The 22251-nt window shown below is 41.9% G+C and overlaps 1 protein-coding gene across 3 annotated transcripts in view; it reads right to left on the bottom strand.

Moving 5' to 3' along the window:
- Positions 1-22251, bottom strand: part of ccnyl1 (cyclin Y-like 1) — a 116005-nt gene that overhangs the window by 19329 nt on the left and 74425 nt on the right. Inside the window, exons 2-7 of one of the 3 annotated variants that reach the window (XM_055638342.1) lie at positions 19790-19824; positions 15816-15916; positions 14138-14173; positions 11678-11729; positions 8601-8720; positions 2939-3105 (exon numbers count right to left, since the gene is read on the bottom strand). In XM_055638342.1, coding sequence (XP_055494317.1) covers positions 2939-3105; positions 8601-8720; positions 11678-11729; positions 14138-14173; positions 15816-15916; positions 19790-19824 — 511 coding nt within the window. The remainder of the gene's footprint in view (positions 1-2938; positions 3106-8600; positions 8721-11677; positions 11730-14137; positions 14174-15815; positions 15917-19789; positions 19825-22251) is intronic. The other 2 variants (XM_055638343.1, XM_055638344.1) reach the window with 2 other exon arrangements.

Below are 22251 nucleotides of genomic sequence, written 5' to 3'. Positions count from 1 at the left end.
ACATACATACACACAGACACATACACACACAACACACAAAGGCCTTAGCCAGTCACCAAGGCAACAAATGGACTCTCAGAATACTGCTGTTATCATGTCAGAGGATGAGAGCTCTTGAACCTGCAGAGACGCATTACAGAAAAGGCTTTTAACAGAAGGCTGCTCTTCGTTATGCAACAGACTAATGTACAGGTAGCATATAGCAGGAGTGCTACACTCCATTGCCTTTGACATCTGCAACCATGGAAGCTGTGCAATTTTCAATGAGCTTTATTAAATAATTATCTTAAAATGAACCTCAATATCCACTTACTCTCATCTTCTATCAGCTTCCAATTTTTAATGAAGCCGAACAAAGGCAACACCACAAAAAATAAACAGCCCCAAGATTTCTTAATTTACTTGTCATTCATTCCCACATTCATAGTAATAATCTTGGGAAAGGGCACAAACAATATGTTACAAGTAAATAAAGCAGTAGCAGCTTGCTAAAATTTGATGCAAGCTTCCCCCAGTGTTGGTAACATGCATAAGGCAAATTTAACAAGTATAGTTGAGATAATTAATCCACATAATTTCCAAAATTAACCTTATTCACACATTGCCTGCGTCAATAGTTCAACTGCTTATTTTATAACTTGTAAAGAATTATTAAGATAATAAAATTTGGGCTCTTGGCTTTGTTATTTCCCCCTCCCCCAAACTCAATTATTTTGCAAGCTGCTGCAACACTGGTTATACATTACCCAATTTAAAGTAGAGATTAAAGTAGAGATCCCAAACTTTTCTGCTTTCCCCTTTGTTAGATATCATCAAATCTCCTTCTTCTGCAACATCTGTGCATGCTGACCTACATTATCTGCTAGTAATGCTATGTTTTCAAGACTTTCAATTTTGCTCCAGTTTCAGTTCTTTACCTGTAAAATCTCTTCCAGACCTCTGAAATATCTAGAATGCCTACTCTCTTCCCAAAACAGCTTTGCAGGGAGGTAGGGGTGCTTCCTGACATCAAATGTCTTGACATGGCTGCCATATTGTCCCCTTACAAGGCTTTGTGTCATATTTTATTTGATAACTTTCCGATGGACCACATAGGGATATTTCATTATATTAAAGGTCTTTTGTAAATGTAAAATACAGTGAGCCTGAAAATGCTAATTAAGTCTGAATGTTGTGTTAATTCAACTTTTGCAAGACAAAACACTGCAGATGCTGGAATCTGGAGCCACAGAGTATGTTGGACGAACTCAGCGAGTTAAGCAGTGTCTGCTGAAGGAAAGGAATTGTTATGTTACATGTTGAAACCTTGTATCAGGACTGATGTATGTTTTGAACCTAAAACATTGACAAATCCTCTCACCACAGATGCTGGTAAATTCCTCAAAGAAATCAGAGTGCCAGAATAGCTCAGCAGGTAAAGCAGCATCCCAGGAGAACATGGATAGGCAATACTTTAAATTGGAGAATTTGATGTTCATACCGTTGGGTTGTAAGTGACTAACACAGAATATGTGTTGTTCCTCCAGTTGCGCGTGGTCTCACTCTGGCCGTGGAGGAGGACCAGGACAAAAAGGTCAAGCAAGGGAAGGGGAGTTAAAATGAACAGTAACCAGGAGATCGTGCAGTCCTTGGCGGGCTGAGCACAAGTGTTTGGCAAAGCAGTCGCCGAGTCTGCGCTTCGGCTCTACGATGTACAAGCGGCCTCATCAGGAACATCGGGAGCGGTCTCTGCGGAAGGTGGAAAAGGGTGGGGGATGAGAAGATGGTGGGCTCACTTTGGAAGTGGTGGTAATGTCAGACTATAATGTGTTCGCTGCAAAGGCTGGTGGAATGAAAGGCGTAGACCGGGGCAACTATCCTTGTAACGCCTGGGATGAGGGGGGGTGAGAGCAGAACTACGGGACGCAAAGTAGACGCGGGTGTGGGATCCCTCTATAACAGCAGGTGGAAAACCATGTTTACTAAAGAACAAGTAAATCTCATATGTCCAAGAACGGAATGCCTTATCTTGGAAGCAGATGCAGTGGAGAGAGAAAATGTGAGTAGGCGAGTGTCTTTGTAAGTGGCAGGGTAGGAAGAAGTGTACTCCAGATAACTGTGGGAGAACTGTGTTGGTTTGTTGTAGATGTCAATTCATTGTCTGTACCAGAGAAAGAGTAGGGGGATGTTGCCAATGTACATTTGGAGTAAGGACTGTAAGTAACCAACAAAAAGGCTGGGATAGCTGGGGCACACATGAGTACACATTTAAGTTGGAGAAAGTGAGATGAATCAAAGGAGAAGTTGTTGAGGGCGAGGCCAAGTTCTGCCAGGTGGAGGAGAATGCTAGAGGAGGGAAATGGATTAGATTCTTTGCAAGAGGCAGGGTGGAAGGAAGCTTGGAGCAGATAACTGTAGGAGTGGTGGGTTTGTAGCAGATGCCAGTCAAAAGTCAGTCCCTGTAATGGAGAGAGAGAGAGATTAAAAAAGGAGAGAGGGGTTTCAGAGATGGTCCAGGAGAATTTGAAGACAGTGTGGAAGTTAATTAAATCAACAAGTTCTGCATGGATGTGGAATGCAATTCAGATTTAACGGAGAGAGTACAAAACTACATAATCCTCCCCAACCCTTCTTCCCCAATTTGATGCTTTCTTTCTGCCCACTCCTCCCTGCGCCCAATATGGACACACCTATTTCTGCCCTCCATCTCCATTCGTTCCTCTAGCTTCACAATTCACAACTCTTCAATTATTTTAGTTTCAAACCATATCTTTTCATCAGTCTAAAGAAGGGTCTCGACCCAAAAGGTCACCAGTCCATTTTCTCCTAAGATGCTGCCTGACTCGCTGAGCAACTCCAGCATTTTGTCTTCTTTTGTAAGCCTACATCTGCAGTTCCTCGTTTCCAGTTTGTGGTTCAACTTTGGCAAATTTAGATAAAGATCAACTCAAATACTTACATATCTTCAACAGTCATGTCTTTCAGGATCTGACAGTAGTCCACATTCCAGACTGCCTGATCATCCCATACCTTGGAAGCAAGCAGTATTGCACCCAATACGATCCGTTTCCAGTTACTGGGGCAAATATCTATCTCAGCATACGTTAGCAACCTCTCTAGGTATACCTGTAAACAAGAATGTTCAATCAAGTTATAATGATACAAACAAGAGTAAAACATAGATTTGAGCTCTTAATACTTTCATGTGTGGGTTTGGGGATTGGAAAACATAGATTACCATAACTGTCAAAAGAACCACCAAAAATGCAGCTGTATAGAAAAAAAATGGAGAAGGACGAAGTCAAATCCCCAATATGTTGAGAGTAGAACCAAGTACTATTTTTACTGAGCATCTTTCATATTATCTTTACAGGTGCACAACCTTTTACCCGAAAGCCTTGGGACCAGACACTTGTCGGATTTCGGACATTTTCGGATTTCCGAATGGAAGATTTTTACCGTAGTTTAGGTAGGTAGCGCGGGCGGCTTGAAAAGTCTGGAGCGGCTGCCTCCTCCCCGGAGACCGGGGAATCATTGCATAAATGTTAGTCAGTTAGTTTGGAGGGATTTTATGTGGTGGTGGTGGGGTGGGGGTAAAGGGGGAAACTTCTTAGTCCCCTACCTGGTCGGCGACTCCCAACATCGCGGAGCTAGGGGTTCCGTCCGGCCACGTGCGGCGCCGGTTGGAGCTCTGACCCCGGCAACTCTACCCCTGGCTGCGAGGCGCTCCAAATCCAGCGCCGCCCGCGGCCGGACGCCCGCAGCCCCAGCTCCGCGATGTTGGGAGTCGGCGGCCACAGCGCTCCGGAGCTTACCGAACGGCGACCCGGTAAGGCATTGCCCGCTCCCATCCCAGCGCTGCGACGCCGCCGACTCCCAACATTCGTGGAGCTGGGGCTGCGGGCGTCCGGCCGCGGGCCGCGCTGGATTTGGAGCGCCTCGCAGCCAGGGGTAGAGTTGCCGGGGTCGGAGCTACAACCGGCGCCGCCCGCGGCCGGACGCCCGCAGCTCCAGCTGGGAGTTGGCGGCCACAGCGCTGCGGAGCTTACTGCACGGCGACCCGGTAAGGCATTGACCGCTCCCCGCCTCTCCGACCAGGTAGGGGACTAAGAATTAAAGTTTACCCCTTCACTCCCTCCCTTCACATAAAAGTCCTCCAAACTAACTGACTAACATTTAAGCAATGATTTACAGATGTTTAAGTGTCTCCCCGGTCTCCGGGGAGGAAGCAGGCGCTACAGGAGTACAGACCTGGGTTGACCGTGGATCGTTTCGGGTCAAGTTTTGCGCCAAACGCGAACTTTGGTGTGCAGACGACATCCTGGAAAAAATGGCCGGTTTTCGGAGTTTTTCGGTTTCCGGAACACCGGATAAAAGGTTGTGCACCTGTACTACAAATTGTCACTGTTTTGACAAACCTCAAAGCTCTCATAAGGTAAGGATGTAGTCCCAATCTCTCAACCTATCTAATTGCAGTCCATGGACATTAATATCTGCACTTTCTCTGTCGCTATAACATTATATTTTGTACTCTGATTATTGTTCTCTTTGCACTGTTATACTTTAATATAGTTTTATGCAGTCAGTCACAGTACAATTTAACTGGGTAGCACACAAAACAGTGTTTTCCTCTGCATCTCAGTACACGAGACAATAATAAACCAATACTAATGCAGAAGGTTTAATGGTTGTGACTCATATGCAGTATTTCTCAGTTTCCACTGCGCAGCCCAAAGACAGTAAGAAACGGTGAAGAAAAAAACTGAGGCCAAGACAATCTGGTGCGGTTTTGCAGGTTTCTTGGCAGAGTTCTCAATGAACAAGGAAATCATGGCCAGGGAGTGGTAGGCCTGTTTGGTTGGTTAGTGGTGCACGATGACCTAAAAGGGAATAAAAATCAAAACAAATAAAAATAAAATGTCACATCACTATGGTGCTGCCTCAGTACACGTGACAATAATAAACTAAACATACCGTAACACTGAGTGACATGGATTGTAATCTGGTATATACAAGAAAGCAACTTCCTTTTACTTATACCACCCAAGGAGGGAATTGGGAAGGAGAAAATGAGTTGCCATTTATTGCTCACAGGAGATTCAAAATGACAGAACAGGAACATACCAACAGCAGCAGATCATTCAGCTCCTACACCCTGTTCCCCAATCAAGTCCATGCCCAATCTGTGATCCAATGCTTCCCTATATTCTTAACAAGGGCGACACAGTGGCACAGTGTTAGAGTTGCTGCCTTACAGAGTGAGAGTCGCTGCTTCCATCCTGACTACGGATTCTTGTCTGTAGAGTTTGCACGTTCGCCTCGTGACCTGCGTGGGTTTTCTCCGGGTTCCACGATATCCTCCCACACTCAAAAGATGTACAGGTTTGCAGGCCAATTGGCTTGGTATAATTGTAAAGTGTTCCCGCTGTTTCCAGTATAGTGTAAGTGTTCAGGGTTCGGTGGTTGGTGCGGACTCGGTGGGCCGAAGGGCCTGTTTCCAGCTGTACCTCTAAACTGAACTAAGAATGGCAAACCAGTTGCTGATGGGGCCTCTAGGCACAAGTTCATATTGTGTAACAATTTAAAAAAAAAAAACACTTCCAAAAAAGGCATAAAACACACAAGATGGCAGCAGATCATTCAGCTCCTGCACCCATGGCCAATCTGTGATCCAATGCTTCCCAATATACGTAGTGTTTTTGGTTATCAGACACATATCAACATCTGATTTAAAGTTATCATGGATCAAGTATCCATTGCCATGGACAGAAGATTGTTCCCAATTTGCAAACATGTTTTATTATCTATTCCATCAGTTTTCCTCAGTATCTTGAAATCTTTACACAAAGAATGCCTTAACCGTCCAAATTTCAGAAAGTAAAATACTCGTTTCTTTTAACTCTTTTCATAATTTAACATTTTGTGACATGACTATTACTCCAATAAACCTATGCTCTTCCATATTTGTTGTTTTCCCACCAACAACTTTCCCACCAATAATTAAGGCCTCCTCCAGGAAATGTTGCCTTTAGTTTTGCAAAGTGCAGCATACTAACATTATCCTACATCTAATAGAATTACTGCAGACTTTTTGCATAGGTGAAAGCCTGATGGTCAGGAATTCTGGTTGGTGGCCTCAAAACAGTTCAAACGAATTATTACCAGGTAGAGTAGTTGAGACAAAAACAAGCAGATCAACTCAAGAATAAGAATGGGAAGCACATCATGGCAAATGAAACAGGAGAATTTTGGTTAAATCTTGTAGAATAGGATAAAACTTGTTTATAGCATTATAAACCAGCTTGGCCAGAAGATAACCAGCAAAAGAGCCTTGCTGTAAAAAATGTATAACTATTTAAAAAAATATCAAATTTTCTATTGAAAATTGGTAGGCATAAAGCAACTAGAGCTGAAAACACCAGAGACAAGAAGCAACATTACCACCTAGTGGTGAGGTATGATTTGTAAAATAAAAAATGCAAATATATCACAAACAACATTCATTCTCAATTAATGGACTCAGCATGACAAACATGTTTGTGCACCAATTTATGAGAATCTATGAGTAATTTTACAAATATTATCTTTTGGAAACTGAAAACAGAAACCGACTGCACAGATTGTTACCCACCGTGTCCATGCTGACTCTGTGAAGGCTGGCTAATAAATCAATTCAATTTTGAATTTACATATGACACCTGATATATTATAATTGATGTATAAAGTAATCTCGCAATTTCGCATTGGTTCCTTTGCTAATTATCTTTATTTTAAGTTCTCTTTAATTTCAACAGGCAGCAATGTCAATTTGTAGTAGGAATCTGATCACACCTGCAAGTTCTAAATGCACAATAAGGCAACATATTCCGGCTGTGTGTCAATTTCAATGCACGTAAATGATGGGTCTGAAGTGCACGTCTATGATCAATGTGTAGGAAGGAACTGCAGATGCTAGTTTGTACCAAAAATCGATACAAAATGCTGGAGTAACTCAGCAGGATAAGCAGCATCTCTGGAGAGAAGTCATGGGTGACGTTTTGGGTCAAGACCCTTCTTCAGACTACGAGTCATGGGAGAGGGAAACGAGATTTGGAAGGGTACAAAGAACATGCAAGGTGACAAGAACAGATCAAAGCAGACGATGATTGCCGAAATGTACAATGGCTCGTTGTTGGATGAGTGGAAGGTGACGACGAGTAAAATTAATCAGGAGGACAATAAAACTAGTAGGAGAACTAGGGTGAGGGAGGGATGGAAAGAGAGGAAAAGCAAGGGTTATAAGTTAAGAGAAATCAATGCTCATACCGCTGGGTTGTAAGCTGCCTAAGCGAAATATGAGGTGCAGTTCCTCCAATTTGCGTTTGGCCTCACTCTGACAGTGGAGGTGGCCCAAGCAGAAAGGTCAGTATAGGAATGGGAGGGGAATTCATGAGATCATAAATGAAAGGAGTAGAATTAGGCCATTCGGCCTATCAAGTCGATTCCGCCATTCAATCGTGGCTGATCTATCTCTCCCTCCTAACCCCATTCACCTGACTTCTCCCCATAACCTCCAACCTATAATAATCAAAAGCACCCGGGAGATCACGTGGGTCCATGAGGACTGCCTATGCTCAATGTTATGTGTTTAAGTACTCAAAACCAAGGATAAATGTCTTCTCCGGTAGCTCTTACCTAATATATCAATCTGTCAATATTAAACAACCATAACAAACCCCCTTATTCATGACATATTAAAAAAGCACACGTCTCAAATGCAACTCTTAGTTGAAATTTGATTAGTTAATCAGAAGTCTTATTTTTCAAAGGAAGAGAAAGGCAAAAAGAACAACCAGGCATTGCTTAATGAATTATTTTTCAATTGATTTGATGAATTAATGCGGTATGCGCAAAGAGATTTTGTGAAAATACAAGGAGTTGCAAAACCTACAAAGGGAGGACCTTTAATAAAAGGCAAACCACCATACAGCTGAAAAAAAAAAACTATAAGCATAAAGGAGGTTGGCTTAATTACGAATAAAGTCAGCCCATCACTTTCAATCTTCAAGTAATAGACACAACTACGGTTGGGAAATTAGTACATATTGTTGCTACCTGTTCAAAAAACAAGAGTAATTTATTGGGCAACTGACTGAAGGTTAACTTTATAAAGGATGACATTTCGATGAATATTCAATTTGTTAGGAATACTTATGCTTGGCTTGAGAATATCAATCACTTGGGACAAGCATTTATTTCAACCTGATGGTTTGGGGGAGGTAATCGGGAGATTACCTAGCAGCTGCTTGAAATCCCAAATCCTATGAATGTGCAGTTAAGACAGGGTTGGACAATAAAAAATATTCTAAATATCAGCCATGCAAAATAGGTGTTAATTTTTAACTAAGTTGCTGGTCAATAATAAATGTAATTCACCATTCTGTACTGTACAAATCTGCCAAAAACACTTTATTTCACTCTCTATCCCACTCCCACGATATCCTTTTAAGAGAGCTGAAACAAATGAGAATGAAGCTATGGATTGGGTAACTTTCAAATCATTATTGCAATAAGTTCAAATGCTGTACAAGGTTGGCTGTACAAGGACACCAAAAATACATGCACGGGTACAAGTCCCTTACCAGCGTCACTATTGCACATTCTGCAGTCAATTGGGCAGCACTGAAGAGAGTCCGTATGAACCGGTATATATGTTTGTGTTCTGGATCACGTTTATAATAATCTACTGGCACTTCTTCTTTCTGCAACAAAGGTACAAAATGTCAAAAAGGTTTATTAGTAAAGCAGTCCCTTCTTTGACAAATCAACCCAATCAGGGAAAAGCAGCAGTACTTTCTACCAACATTTAGTTTGTACTATACAAACCAACTGGCGAAGGCCACCAAATTATGTTCACCCATCACCACAGCCAAGTTTTGAAGCACAGCATGCAGAGAACTGTTGGATGTTCACAATCAGTACTTCAATCCATTTCACTGTTCTCCAGTGGGATGGCATGATGCTAGTTTAGCAGAAGATTGACTATTCTGGGTTTGCAGCCACACCACACTATAATTCACAACACAATTTGGCAATTTTGCTATTAAATGAAACAATCTGGAAAATTACATTACACTGATGAACAACTAAAACAGACCATTTGCAGAAGCTATTTGTATAACATATGGAATAATCTTTGATTCAGTTTTACTTGGGGCACCTTTCCTTAACTCTTTCCTGGAAGTCAATGGTCGGATCAATGCTGGTTACTGCACTCAAAAATAATGTAAAAATGTCTTGACTTTTGCTGCCAATTTCCACCTTTACATGGTCCATCCTTGACACTTACCTTCAGTGTTATCTCTCTCTATTGCGAGGAACAGGCTAGTCAATAGACAATAGGTGCAAGAGGAGGCCATTTGGCCCTTCGAGCCAGCACCGCCATTCACTGTGATCCTGGCTGATCATTCACATTCAGTACCCCGTTCCTGCCTGCTCACCATATCCCCTGACTCTGCTATCTTTAAGAGCTCCATCTAACTCTCTTGAAAGCATCCAGGGAGTTGGCCCCCACTGCCTTCTGAGGCAGAGAATTCCTCCAATTCACAACTCTGGGTGAAAACGTTTTTCCTCATCGCCGTTCTAAATGGCCTATCCATTATTCTTAAACTGTGGCCCCTGATTCTGGACTCCTCCAACATCGGGAACATATTTCCTGCCCCTAGCGTGTCTAATCCATTAATAATCTTACATGTTTCAATAAGATTCCCTCTCAATCTTCTAAGTTCCAGAGTATACAAGCCCAGCCGCTTCATTCTATCAACATATGACAGTCCCACCATCCCTGGAATTAACCTTGTGAACCTACGATGCACTCCCTCAATAGCAAGAATGTCCTTCTTCAAATTTGGAGACCAAAACTGCACACAATACTCCAGGTGTGGTCTCACTAGGGCCCTGTACAACTGCAGAAGGACCTCTTTGCTCCTATACTCAACTCCTCTTGTTATGAAGGCCAACATGCCATTAGCTTTCTTCACTGCCTGCTGTACCTACATGTTTACTTCCAATGGGTGATGAACAAGGACCCCCCAGATCTCTTTGTACTTCCCCTTTTCCCAACTTGACATAATTCGGATAATAATCTGCCTTTCTGTTTTTGCCATCAAAGTGGATAACCTCACATTTATCCACATTAAACTGCATCTGCCATGCATCCGCCCACTCACCCAACCTGTTCAAGTCACCCTGCATCCTCATAGCATCCTCCTCACAGTAAGTGATAAACATCCTTTACAAACCTACATCTTTCAGATAACAACAATACTTCTTCCCCCTCTGCCTCGGAATCCATACCTTTTCCTAGTTTTTCAGTTTCTTTCGTAGTTCCAATGTGTAGATTTTCCATACAGGTCGAGATATCTTCCTGACCTATGATTTCCACTCTCTACAATTGACAAAACTTTCAGCTGGATCTCATCGATTTCTACAAGTCGGCTCTCATCCCCTCTCTTCCTGGGAACAGTAACGGTAAAACTCCTCTGGTCTTTAACTCTCACCACAGCAGCCTTCGTTTTCAACATATTATCCTCCGCAGTTGTCTTCACCGAGATTCCACCATGGGACATTTCTTTGCAACTCCTCTGAGCATTTCAAAAGAGACCCTTTGAGACTCTCTGGGCCATTCCCAACATTCTGACTCAACCCAACATTCCCCTTTTCACATGACTCCTTCTTACAACTGTAGGAGATACAAATCTGTTTCATTTCTTCTAGCTTATCATCCAGAGACACAAACAACTCAATGTTAAATCAGGTAGTCATTTTCTCGGGTTATATCAGAATTGACCATCTCTGCTCTACCTTGCGCGCCTGTGATATTTGCTCGGTTTTTATCCTTCCATTAGTTCCACCTGACTCACTAGACATGTCCCAGAAACCTGCATTTGCCAACATTTTATTCCTTTGTGTTCCCTAATTGCCTCATTTAATTGATATTGGTCCATTTTCTCATCTGACTGCTCTCATTAAGCTATCAACAGGAAGACATTTTACACCCTAGCGCTCACAAATCCTGGCCTCAACCTATGATATTAATTTAGTCCTGTCCATCCCTACATTGCTCTCTCTGCAACTTAAAACCAACTTGATTTCTCTCTTCCTAGTTCCAATAAAGGGTGTTAGACCTGAAACATTAGATGTTTCACTTTCCACTGAAAATGCCTGACCTGCTGAGTGTTTGTTGTGTTTTCTGTTTCTAGCATGTGCATTAAAAATAAATCACTATGTTCCTTATCATGGTGCAGAGACTCCCATAGAGGAATTAGCGGCACTAAAGTCTTTATTTAAATTGGATGTATTGTCAATGTACTTTGTGGTTACACTAAATTTGCAGAAAATATAAAAAAATTACATAAGTTAAAAATGCATGATGATAGATGTTGAGGGACAAGAGGAATGTGTTGAGACAACTAGTGAAAGCCACAAGAGGACCAAATTTGTGTGCACTTTGTGAATTCTGCCACTGTCTAACCGTCAGAAATGTACAGAGACCTATATAACAATACAAACATGATTGGCGATCAGTATATCCATCTTCATCATATTCACACACTAAGTTCAAAGAATTCAATCCCCATACTGAATGTTTTGTTAATTTATTCATTTTGTGATGACTTGGTGGGGAGAATTGTAAGATTTCAATTTAAAAAATACTTACTGTCAGTGGATGCATTTTCTCATCAAAAATATCTATTGATCTGTCAGAGTCTCTGCAGAAATAACACACAAACCACATTAACCACTCATCGCCTTCTTCTTGCCTATAATCTATATTCTGCTGCTCCTTCAACTGCATAGCTATGGAACCCTTTGCTCAGTATTGAAGCATTCATCCATGCCGTCCAAATTTATCAGCCGAGCATTTAGCCCTTTGTAAAACCTAGCACTCCCTTGCTACTTCAACACGTTAAAGCTGTCAGATTCCTTCCTGTTTGTGTTGGAAGTTGCAGAAATGATTACACTAAATTTGTAGCATAAATGATCCAAACTGGATATCCTGATGTCCACAAATCTTTGCTCATCTTATTTCATCTGCCCCAACGTGTTCATCTATTCCATTCTCCATTATGTTTTAGTTTTTCTTCAATTTAAATGTATCGGTGACATTTGCCTCAACTGCACACATGGAAGCAGATTCCATATTTGAAGTACTCCAAGGGTTAAGTTTCTTGCGAATTTCTTAGTGATTATTTACATTGTTTTATAAACAAATATTAAAACTATTGCATTTAACTGACCAACCTTCAGCTGAAGGTCTGTTACCACCTGTTCATACATTACTGGAATCTGCCAGGATCAAATCTGGAGATCTCCAAGCAAACTGCACTTCATGAGCAGAACCCGATAGAACTCATAAATAGTGGAATTGCTCTTATTGATCCTTCTTGCACTTGCCAGGAAATATATCGCCCCCCATCTCTTTTCCAGTTTCCTCCTGCCTACTACAAACCTTAACACTTATTAGATTGAGTCGTGGATGAAGATTTTCTCTTGCAACAAGAGGCTGAGCAAACATCTACAACCCCGAGAGTTTAGAAGAGAAATCCCTGACCTCGACCATTACTTTGCACTGCTGTGTCAGGAACATTGTGCAAATTCTTTGCTCATGCTTCTGCAGCACTGAATCTCCACCAGTCAGTGCAGAGAGGTTGCCTGCAAAGACTGGGGCAAATGTGCCAGCTCAAGGCCAGGATGTGGGCTTCAAGGTAGCATCCTGGCTAGTACAACGGTTGAGGATCATTTCTGGGGACCAACAGCACCTGCTGCATGTGTTGATCAGCTCAGATTCAACGATGTTTCTCATGTAATGGAAGTTCCTGCCTCCTCTCTTTCTGGCTGCACAGAATTTCCAGCTTGATATTTCTTCACAATTATAGCTCAATTGTGGTTCGAGGATGTTAAGCTTGCTAAAACGAAATACTTCCAGTCTGAAAAGAAGTTTGTAGCTAGTGGAAGACAGCAGGGCCAGGGCGGTTTCTATCATCTCCAGCGAGAGACTACAAGAACTGGGTGGTCTGTCAACACATGAAGCAGGTGCTGTTAGTCACGGCTGCTCACCATGGCAGCGGAGTATTGAGTCGCGGGGTGTTAAGGTTTGAGTAGCTCTGAGACCAACACCACGGTCTCGGCACAGCAATAGGAAAGACAGGGGTTTGCACCAGGTTTCAGTAAAGCAACATTGTCAGTAATGCATTTCTAGAAATAGATTATAATAATCTTTTTTAATAATGATTCCAGTAGTGTTCTAGTTCCCGATAACACATCCTGAGCACAATGCAAAGCATCTATGTATTCTGTTGCAGTATTTGGTTAAAAAAATGATCAGACAACCTGACAAAATGTTTAAGGTAGACAAAAGTGCTGGATAAACTCAGCGGGTGAGGCAGCGTCTATGGAGCAAAGGAAATAGTCGACATTTCGGGTCGAGACCCTTCTTCAGACTCTGAAGGGTGTCAACCCAAAACGTCACCTATTTCCTTTGCTCCATCGATGCTGCCTCACCCACTGAGTTTCTCCAGCATTTTTGTCTACAGACAACGCATTCAAATAAATACACACAAAATATGTGGAAGGACTGATACCTATAAAATGCAAAACTGTTGTTTAATACATCTGATTATCCAACCTGTACATCAGGTTCCAGCTTTATGAAATGTTTTTCCTCCATCATATCTGCACAGGTGGGATCAAATCAATTAGGTATCAAGAATTCCTTCAACGTTTTTGAACCTTAAAAAGGAATTGTGTTCTTCTTGTCATTCCCCTGAAGAATATTTGTACATATTTAATGGAAAGTTACGCAACTCATTTTTAGGTGCCTCGCCACCATACCCCTCAAAACACATACCTATATAGCAATGCTTCCTTTGCCACTTTTTAATAAGACTGACTGAAAATGTTATGTAGTATTAATCTTAATGATTAATAATCTAAATGATCTTTCATCATTTTTTAAAAATTGGATGGAAGTGGAAACTTGCAGTCCGAACTTACTGGTATGACTGCTCTTTTGGAGTGAAAAAGGAACGTTTTATATAATCACACAAATTAGTTTGAACAAGAGAGCAGTGGACAATTAATGGCCACTAAAGGAATAATTTGAAAAACGTAAGATTACCTGTTCTTTGTGTGATAATAAATTGCCAGGGTAACGCTATTAAGAAAAAAACAATGTTAATAAATGGGTAAAGTCTGCGCCTTGTTGTAAATTTAAGTACAAACCAATACTATCAACAAATGCAATTTCCCATCATCTCTTAACACGTCCAATGGCTAAACTCAAGCATTGTGGGGATAGAGATTTTGGATTTTCCCAGATGTTGTAAACTATTAAAGTAAAGTTTGAAGAGAAAGGCAAGATTTTTTTTTTACTGAATGTTCTTATTATCCACTTCCAAAGAAAGGCAGGGTACTTTAGGCCAGATTGGTCACTCAAACCAGTCTAACACATCGTGAGAAGCCAGAGAACTCAGGTGAGCCACACTTCCAGAAATGCCCAATAGTTTACAACATCTGGGAAAATCCAAAATTTTCAGACTTGTCTGGGTATCAAACGTACAAATTTACCAAAGAAAAAAGCAACTGCAAAAGAGCATTTCATCCATATCATCAACCTCACCTGTTACTTTACTGTTAAATTAGACATTCAGTTAATTTACTGTCAAATTAGACATTCAGTTATTTTACTGAACAGTGGTACTTGAATGAAAAATGGTACAGGTAGTACAGTTAATAGGATGTAGTGGCATCAATATTTTGCCAATACAGGCAATTATGCTTTAACACAAATGTTTTGTTCCCATGAACCTTTACGTTATTATAAAACTGCTATAAAAAACTGTCAATGGGCAGAAACTATGCAGAAGCTAGAATTCCTGACTCGAGAGAACAGATTTTATTTTCCCCGCAGTATTTTCAAAAAGTTATTTTTAATAGCTATAAGTTTATTTTTGTTACTGCAACCTAAAAATACTAAAGGTTGTGTCCTTAAGAGACAATGGCTCCTGATTAAAACAGGGACGTTACACAAAAAATCATTTTCCAAAGTAACTTTTAAGTGGGGGGGATATCCTGATCAAAAATAGAACTATAACTAATTTGGCCCGCGTTATACAAATATTGTGCCCTAATTCATCAATTGTGTTATATCCATTTGTGATATGGAAACACACGTTCTAGCAGAACTACCTGTCTAATCAGAATTGCCACTGATTTCTTCATAAATCTAAAAGCACAACTTGCTTTAAATGTTATAACCAATTTGCATGGTGAATTTGCATAGATGGCATATGAAATTAATGAATATTTTAATTGCCTCTTATGGTGTTGGTTAATGAATAAATTTTGGCTACGAGTTTGGAAACCATTCCACTCCTTTCAAATTATATCATGGGATCTTTCAGATCATCTAGAAATGCCTTGGTTTTACATCCTAATCTGATGGTTTACATCTCAAGCATCTTTAGCCCAAATAATGTGTTTATATATTTATGTCCTGTTCTTGGCTTTACTCCACCAGGTCTCTCTACTTTAATAAAGGATCATTTACTCAGATAACTTGCAACATAATTTTAAAAGATTATTAATCAATACAAAAACTAGAGGGCATGGTATTCCACAATTGGGCAAGCACAGAAACTTAAGCAAAAAACAAATTGCTGGAGAACTCAGTGGTTCATGCATCAGCTGTGGGGAGGGGTATTTTTTTTTTTTACCATTTCAGATCAAAGTCAGGCTAGGTTTACTGTTTTTTAATTTGACCTGATTAAAAAAAATGCATGTGCTGATTATCTTACCATTTAATTGTGCTTTTCAGGTTTGGTTGGCTTACAGTGCTGTCATCAATAAATATCGTTGAACACGAGCTGTATTTTTTACTGAGTTGACCAGGAGATACCTGTATAAAATAAAATAAAGTCACTGCATTATAGTACTTTTAACTTGGTAGAACAGCAAGTCAATTTGTGTGAAATAAACAAGTGTGCTCCATAAGAGTTTGCATCTCCATCATAACTAATTGCTGATATTGCACAACTCTGCACCATATTGCAGAACTCCCTGATCCAACCTACTACTTTGATTGCTACAACACTTTACTTTAGTATCTTCTTACGTGACAAAATTCAAACCCTATTCAACTTGCAAACCACTCCAAGTTTGCTGTAGATTTTAAAAGAGTCAATTTTACTAAGCAGTTTCTATCACTGTGAAATTAACACTCATCTCAAATTGTAGCAGTAGCAAGAGGTTAAGCAGTACCTAGTTAAAATAGAGATACTGAGCTAAAACACAGATCTGGATCATTGTGGCTAAATTGAAAAACTGCACCCTAATCCTTACTTGTGAATTTGTCCACGTATGATCTTTTCACATAAACAAAGACACCACAAAAACCCAGAAAAAGGATCAATATTCGTTGCAGGGAATCTCCTAAAGAAAATAAACAGGCACTTCCCAAATCTCTGCAAATGTTAGTTCTTGATCCATCAGAAAATAAACTGTAGATGGACACAAAATGCTGGGGTAACTCAATGGGACAGGCAGCATAGCTGGACAGAATAGATGACATCTCGGGTCAAGATCCTTCTTCAGACCTGAAACGTCACCCATTCCTTCTATCCAAAGATGCTGCCTGTCCTGCTGAGTTACTCCAGCATTTTGTGTCTATCTTCGGTATAAATCAGCATCTGCAGTTCCTTCCTACCCAGGAAATAACGTAATGTTTTCAAGTATTATTACAAATAACATAAAAAAGTAGTGATTCTCCAAGCATGTGCTTTATTCCTTTGTCTATGTTACAAACTGCTGAATGAGCACAACATCTAGAATTACACAATAAATCAGGATATTACAATGTGAAACCTAGATGAAAAATTGCATGAATGAGACAATGTCGGTTTTTTTTGAAAATTAGAAAAAACTGTATAATTGAGCAGAATAGTTGGTGAATTGAGATCACATGATGTAATCTCAAGTAATACATGATGACTCTGTGATATACAGTAATATAGGAATCTGCGGCTAACCTGAAGGAGTACACCACTGTCATGACCGATTTAATCAGCAAGTGCAGAGAGGAGTATGTGCCGAAGAAAAAAATCCGAATGTTCCCCAACCAGAAACAATGGACGAACCTTGCGGTACATTCTCAGGTGAAGGTTATGACTGCTACATACAAGTCAATCGATCCCAAGCGGTACAAGAAAGCTTGTTGCGATCTTTGAAATGTCATCAGGAATGCCAAGAGGCCATACCAGGACAAACTTGAGTCACAGTATAATCACTCGGACACTGGCAGACTGTGGCAAGGCATGAATACTATAACTGGCTGCAAAGCAAAGTAAGGCAGCATCACTGGTGATAGTGTGGCTCTCCATGATGAACTTAATGCATTCTATGCTCGCTTTGAGCAGAAAGCCGTGAAGGTGACATTATCTCGACATAGTCAAGTGCACCTTTTCCCAGTATCACTGTGCAGAAGTTAGATTGGCCTTCCTGAGTGTAAACCCACAGAACGCAACTGGCCCGGATGGAATCCCTGGCCGTACCCTTGGGAACTGCACGGACCAACTAGTGGGAGTGTTCACGAACATCTTTAATCCTCCCTACTCTGTTCTGAGATACCCACCTGCTACAAGACGGCGGCATCATTTTGGTGCCAAAAAAAAAGCAAGATCTCAGGCTTTAATGCACTGCAGTTTGCCTACAGCCCAAGTCCACAGCTGATGCCATCTCGCTAGCCCTACACTCATTCCTGAAAGAACTGGTTAAGAAGGACATCTACGTCATTGAAAACAGTTTTCAGTACCATTATCCCCATTCATGCTCATCTCCAAACTCGTGGAACTTGAGTCGGCATTCATCCCTGCAACTGGATACTCAATTTGCTGACCAACAGACCCCAATCAGTGAGGATAGGTGACCAATCCCCCTCTGTGATAATCCTCAACACTGGGATGTGTTCTCACCCCCCCCTCCCCCCCTCTAAACCCCTTAGTCACCGTGCTGCTAAATTCCAATCCAACTCAATTTACAAATTTGCAGATTACACCACAGTTGTGGTCCGGATATCGAATAACGAGATGGAGTACAGAAAAAATATTGAGAACCTCATAACCTGGTGCCAAGGCAACAACCTCTCCCTCAATGACAGCAAGACAAAGGATTGTAATCGACTTCAGAAAACGAAGCGGTACACACACCCATACATACATATGTTCACACACATAAACTGATGGCGCCGAAGTAGAAATCGTTGGAAACTCCAACTTCTTAGGAATAAGTATTACCAACAATTTGGCCTGGACCAGCCACATTGAAGCAATGGCCAAGAAAGCACACCAATGCCTCTACTTCAGCATGTCTCCAACAAACCTCACCAAATTCTACAGATGCTTCGTAGAAAGCTTTTTATCAGGACACATCTTGGGAGCAGTTCCATCCAAGATCGCAAGAAATTGAAGAGTTATGGATGTAGTTCAGACCATCATGCAAACCAAACTCCCTTCCAATGACTCCATCTATATTTCATGCTGCCTCAACAAGGCCACCAGCATAATCATGATCTAGTCTCACCCCAAACACTCCCACTTCTCCCCTCTCCCATCAGGCAAGAGCAACAAAAATGTTAAACCACTAATATCCTGATTCAGAGACAATTTAATCCCAGCTGTTATCAGGCAACTGAACCATCGTCTCAGGTGTTCCTGACCTTCCACCTACCTCATTGGAGACCTACAAACTATCTTTAATCAGACTTTATCTGGCACTAAATGCTATACACTTTATCTGTACACTATGGATGGCTTGATTTGAATCATGTACAATTAGTATTTAATAATTCTGTACGTCCTCAGGCATTCTTGTGGGAACTGGCCTCAGCAATCCGCCCGCAAGTCACCGCACCATTTAGTTCTCTTATTTTCACTCAATATATTTTGTACTAATGCAGCAAATTATACTTTTGAAAGGACAGTGGCCCTGAAATTATATCAAAGTGGATGAATACCTGTGTCCTTTTTGAAAGTCTAAGTGGAAATGCCAATAGATATTAAAATAAATGTGTTTATAAAAATTAGAGCCAAAAATGTTATGCATTCTTATGCTAATTTCCTACAATTTAATTTCTAGAGCCTACAAAAACCAATATCAGTCATCTTCAACTTAATGTTCGATGTTCGTTGCAGAAATCAAAGATGTGTTTTCTTTTCAAATCCCAATGCACATATCGGACACAAGGTGGCACCCAAAACCTTCCCTGACACCCTGCCGGGTATTCTAGCACAGCACACATTATGCCACACATTACAAATATGTCGATCATCTCTCCCCCCTGGGACAATGCAAGCTGCAGACATTTATATTCTACTTATGGCATACAACCTGAATTAACATACACATTACATATGCCCGAGTATTTTCTGCATTTTCTGTTTTTATTTTAGATTTCCAACTTCAGATCTTCAGTTTTTTGGGGGTTTTTTCAATTTGATGATATTGGCTAGCATGCACCATGTGTAAAGTTATCCTCATCACAATGATTATGCTAAAAAATATACTAAATATTAAATTGATAAAACAAAATATTGAAATTGCACAAGGGAACTGACCAACAGTTGCATATCTAGGCTAACTAAATTTTGAGTGTTTTCAGTAAGGGTCAACAGAAGTGAAAATGTCAATACATTTTTGGGAAAGTCTGAAGTTCTATTGAAAGACCGAATGGCTGAAATGGTAGAGCAGAGAGTTTGTTTACAAGAACTTCACTTACATGGTTTATGTGGTTACTCTTCCTCTTCTCTCTGACTGTTTACAAAACAAAAATGGAAGTGAAATTAAAACATCAGTTGCTCAACTCAATGAGCCAATTTTTAGATTATGATTTATACAATTTAAACGTGGGAACAGCAGATACAGCTGAAGCGTTGCAAGCATGTTGCTACAGTAAATTTGTTATTTACTGCCTCTCACATAATCAACACATCATAACAGACTTCAAAACCAGTTAAATAGTTTTCAGGTATAATCAATGGTTCATGGGCAAGCTTCACAGGCAAGTTGTGCAAGGCAAGCTCCAATAAACAGTAGTAATGAGAAAACAAATTAATTCACCGATGGATGGAGGGTAAATACTAGCTAGATCACTGGGAGGACTATCCTGATTTTCCTCAATGGAAGAATCATTATAATAAACAGCGCAGAAGTAGATGTAGGTACAGTCTTCCAACTGTACTTACATCTATATATATCTATCTATCTATACATAACTAAAACTCAGATCTTGTGCTCTTCCGGTTTGCGTACTTTTTTCGCCACCTTACTCACCATTCTCCTGTGCTCAAGTGCAACAGGTTTTGTTCCGATCGATGGTATGTTGTAAAAGTTATTAAGGTTTAAATATCGTAAAAAACTCTCATGTGCAGATTGGTCTCCTCTCCTGTCAGTCCCCGCCACAGATTGACCTCCTTTCCTGTCAGCACTGATTGGCCGTGTCCGCTGTCAGTCGTGCAGCAGCACGTAGCAGTAGCAAGCAGAAGCAGAAGTCGGCTGGAGGTCGCCACCGGTGCCGCGGTGAAGGAATGGCGGCAGCTGGCGATGCCCGACGAGCTGCGGCCGCCAGATACCTGATTGGGAGGGTGGGTGCCACAGATGAGCCCGGGGACTGGGCCTGGGCTGGAGCCGAGCCTGGTGCTGGAGTGAGGGTCGAGCCAAGGGCTTGGGATGGAGCTGTGACCGGGGCCGAGAAAGAAGCCGCCGTCAGGACTGGAACCAAGGACGAGCCTGGGCCGGGGTCAGGGACGAGCCCGGAGATGAAGTCAGTGCCTGGACTGGAGCCCACGCGGTGGCCGATTTATGGGCTGGAGTCTACAGCCAGGACCGGGCCGAGTACGAGAACCAGGCCCTGACGCTGCTCTACGACCTGGGTAGGAGCTGGGGCAGGGAATGGGAGGAGGATGAGGGAAATGACGAGGAGGGAGATAGAGGGGTGGGTAGGGAGTGGGTGGTAGAGGGAGATGCGATAGAGGGGGGTGGAGGAGGGGGTGGGGAGTGGGGTGGTAGAGGGCGGTAGAGGGGGGGTGGAGGAGGGAGAGGGGGGGGTGGAGGAGGGAGAGGGGGGGTGGAGGAGGGAGAGGGGGGGTGGAGGAGGGAGAGGGGGGGTGGAGGAGGGAGAGAGGGGGTGGGGGAGGGGGAGAGGGGGGGGGTGGAGGAGGGAGAGGGGGGTGGAGGGGGAGAGGGGGTGGAGGAGGGAGAGGGGGGTGGAGGAGGGAGAGGGGGGTGGAGGGAGAGAGGGGGTGGGGAGGGGGGGGAGGAGGAGGGAGAGGGGGGGGGGGAGGAGGGAGAGGGGGGTGTGGGGTAGGAGAGGGAGGAGGGAGGGAGGGAGGGGGGGTGGAGGAGGGAGATGGAGGGTGGGAGGAGGGGGGAGATGGGGAATATTGCGTTGGGGGGAACGGGTTGCGTTGGAGGAAACGGGACGGTGAGTGGTGGAATATTGCATTGGGGAACGAGTTGCATTGGGTGACCAACGGGTCCCACTTAGTCCGTCCACCATAAAAACAGCATTTTAGGCTAATTCCTGTTCCTGGCTCCCACCTTGTGAGTTTTTGGGAGGTAATCATCCAGGCAGAGTGTATTCCCATATTACATCAAGTCAATTATACGAAACTCTAAAAATACTACCAGCAAACAAAACTGAAAATTTAGATTATGATACACCTGAAGTATTATCGGCATGGTGGTATCGCTAGTAGATGCTCATAGACCAGCATCCTGAGGGTGTTGCTATTGAGAGAAAAACTTCCTTTAGAAAGTATCTCCACTCATAACATGGGATTTAATGGGAAAAAAAGGGTCCACGTTACATAAAATGACAATGAGGACATTTTTCTAAGAATACAACCTTTCCAGAATGTGGGGGTACACTGCAATTTTTAAATATGATGATGATTACAACTCTTTGGGAGATCGAGCTTCAGACCCCCGTGGGACGTGAGATTTTCATTATGCACCTCAGCACTACAGCTTCTAGATAATGTGCACAGGTTAAGAAGTGGGGTACTTGCCCAACTAGACATCAACCTCTCTAATTAGCAGGACAAAGTAGCTTGTTTCAGGAAACAAGGTAGTGTGCATGCCACAGTCATCATCAATGGCGACAAAGAGGAGATGCTCGAGAGCTTCAAGTTCCTAGGGATAAACATCACCAAGTTGGTCTTGACCAACCACATTGAAGTC

The sequence above is a fragment of the Leucoraja erinacea genome, chromosome 7 (assembly GCF_028641065.1).
Source record: "Leucoraja erinacea ecotype New England chromosome 7, Leri_hhj_1, whole genome shotgun sequence".
In the NCBI taxonomy this organism is placed as follows: domain Eukaryota; kingdom Metazoa; phylum Chordata; class Chondrichthyes; order Rajiformes; family Rajidae; genus Leucoraja; species Leucoraja erinaceus.
This window is presented reverse-complemented; position numbering and strand designations above follow the sequence as displayed.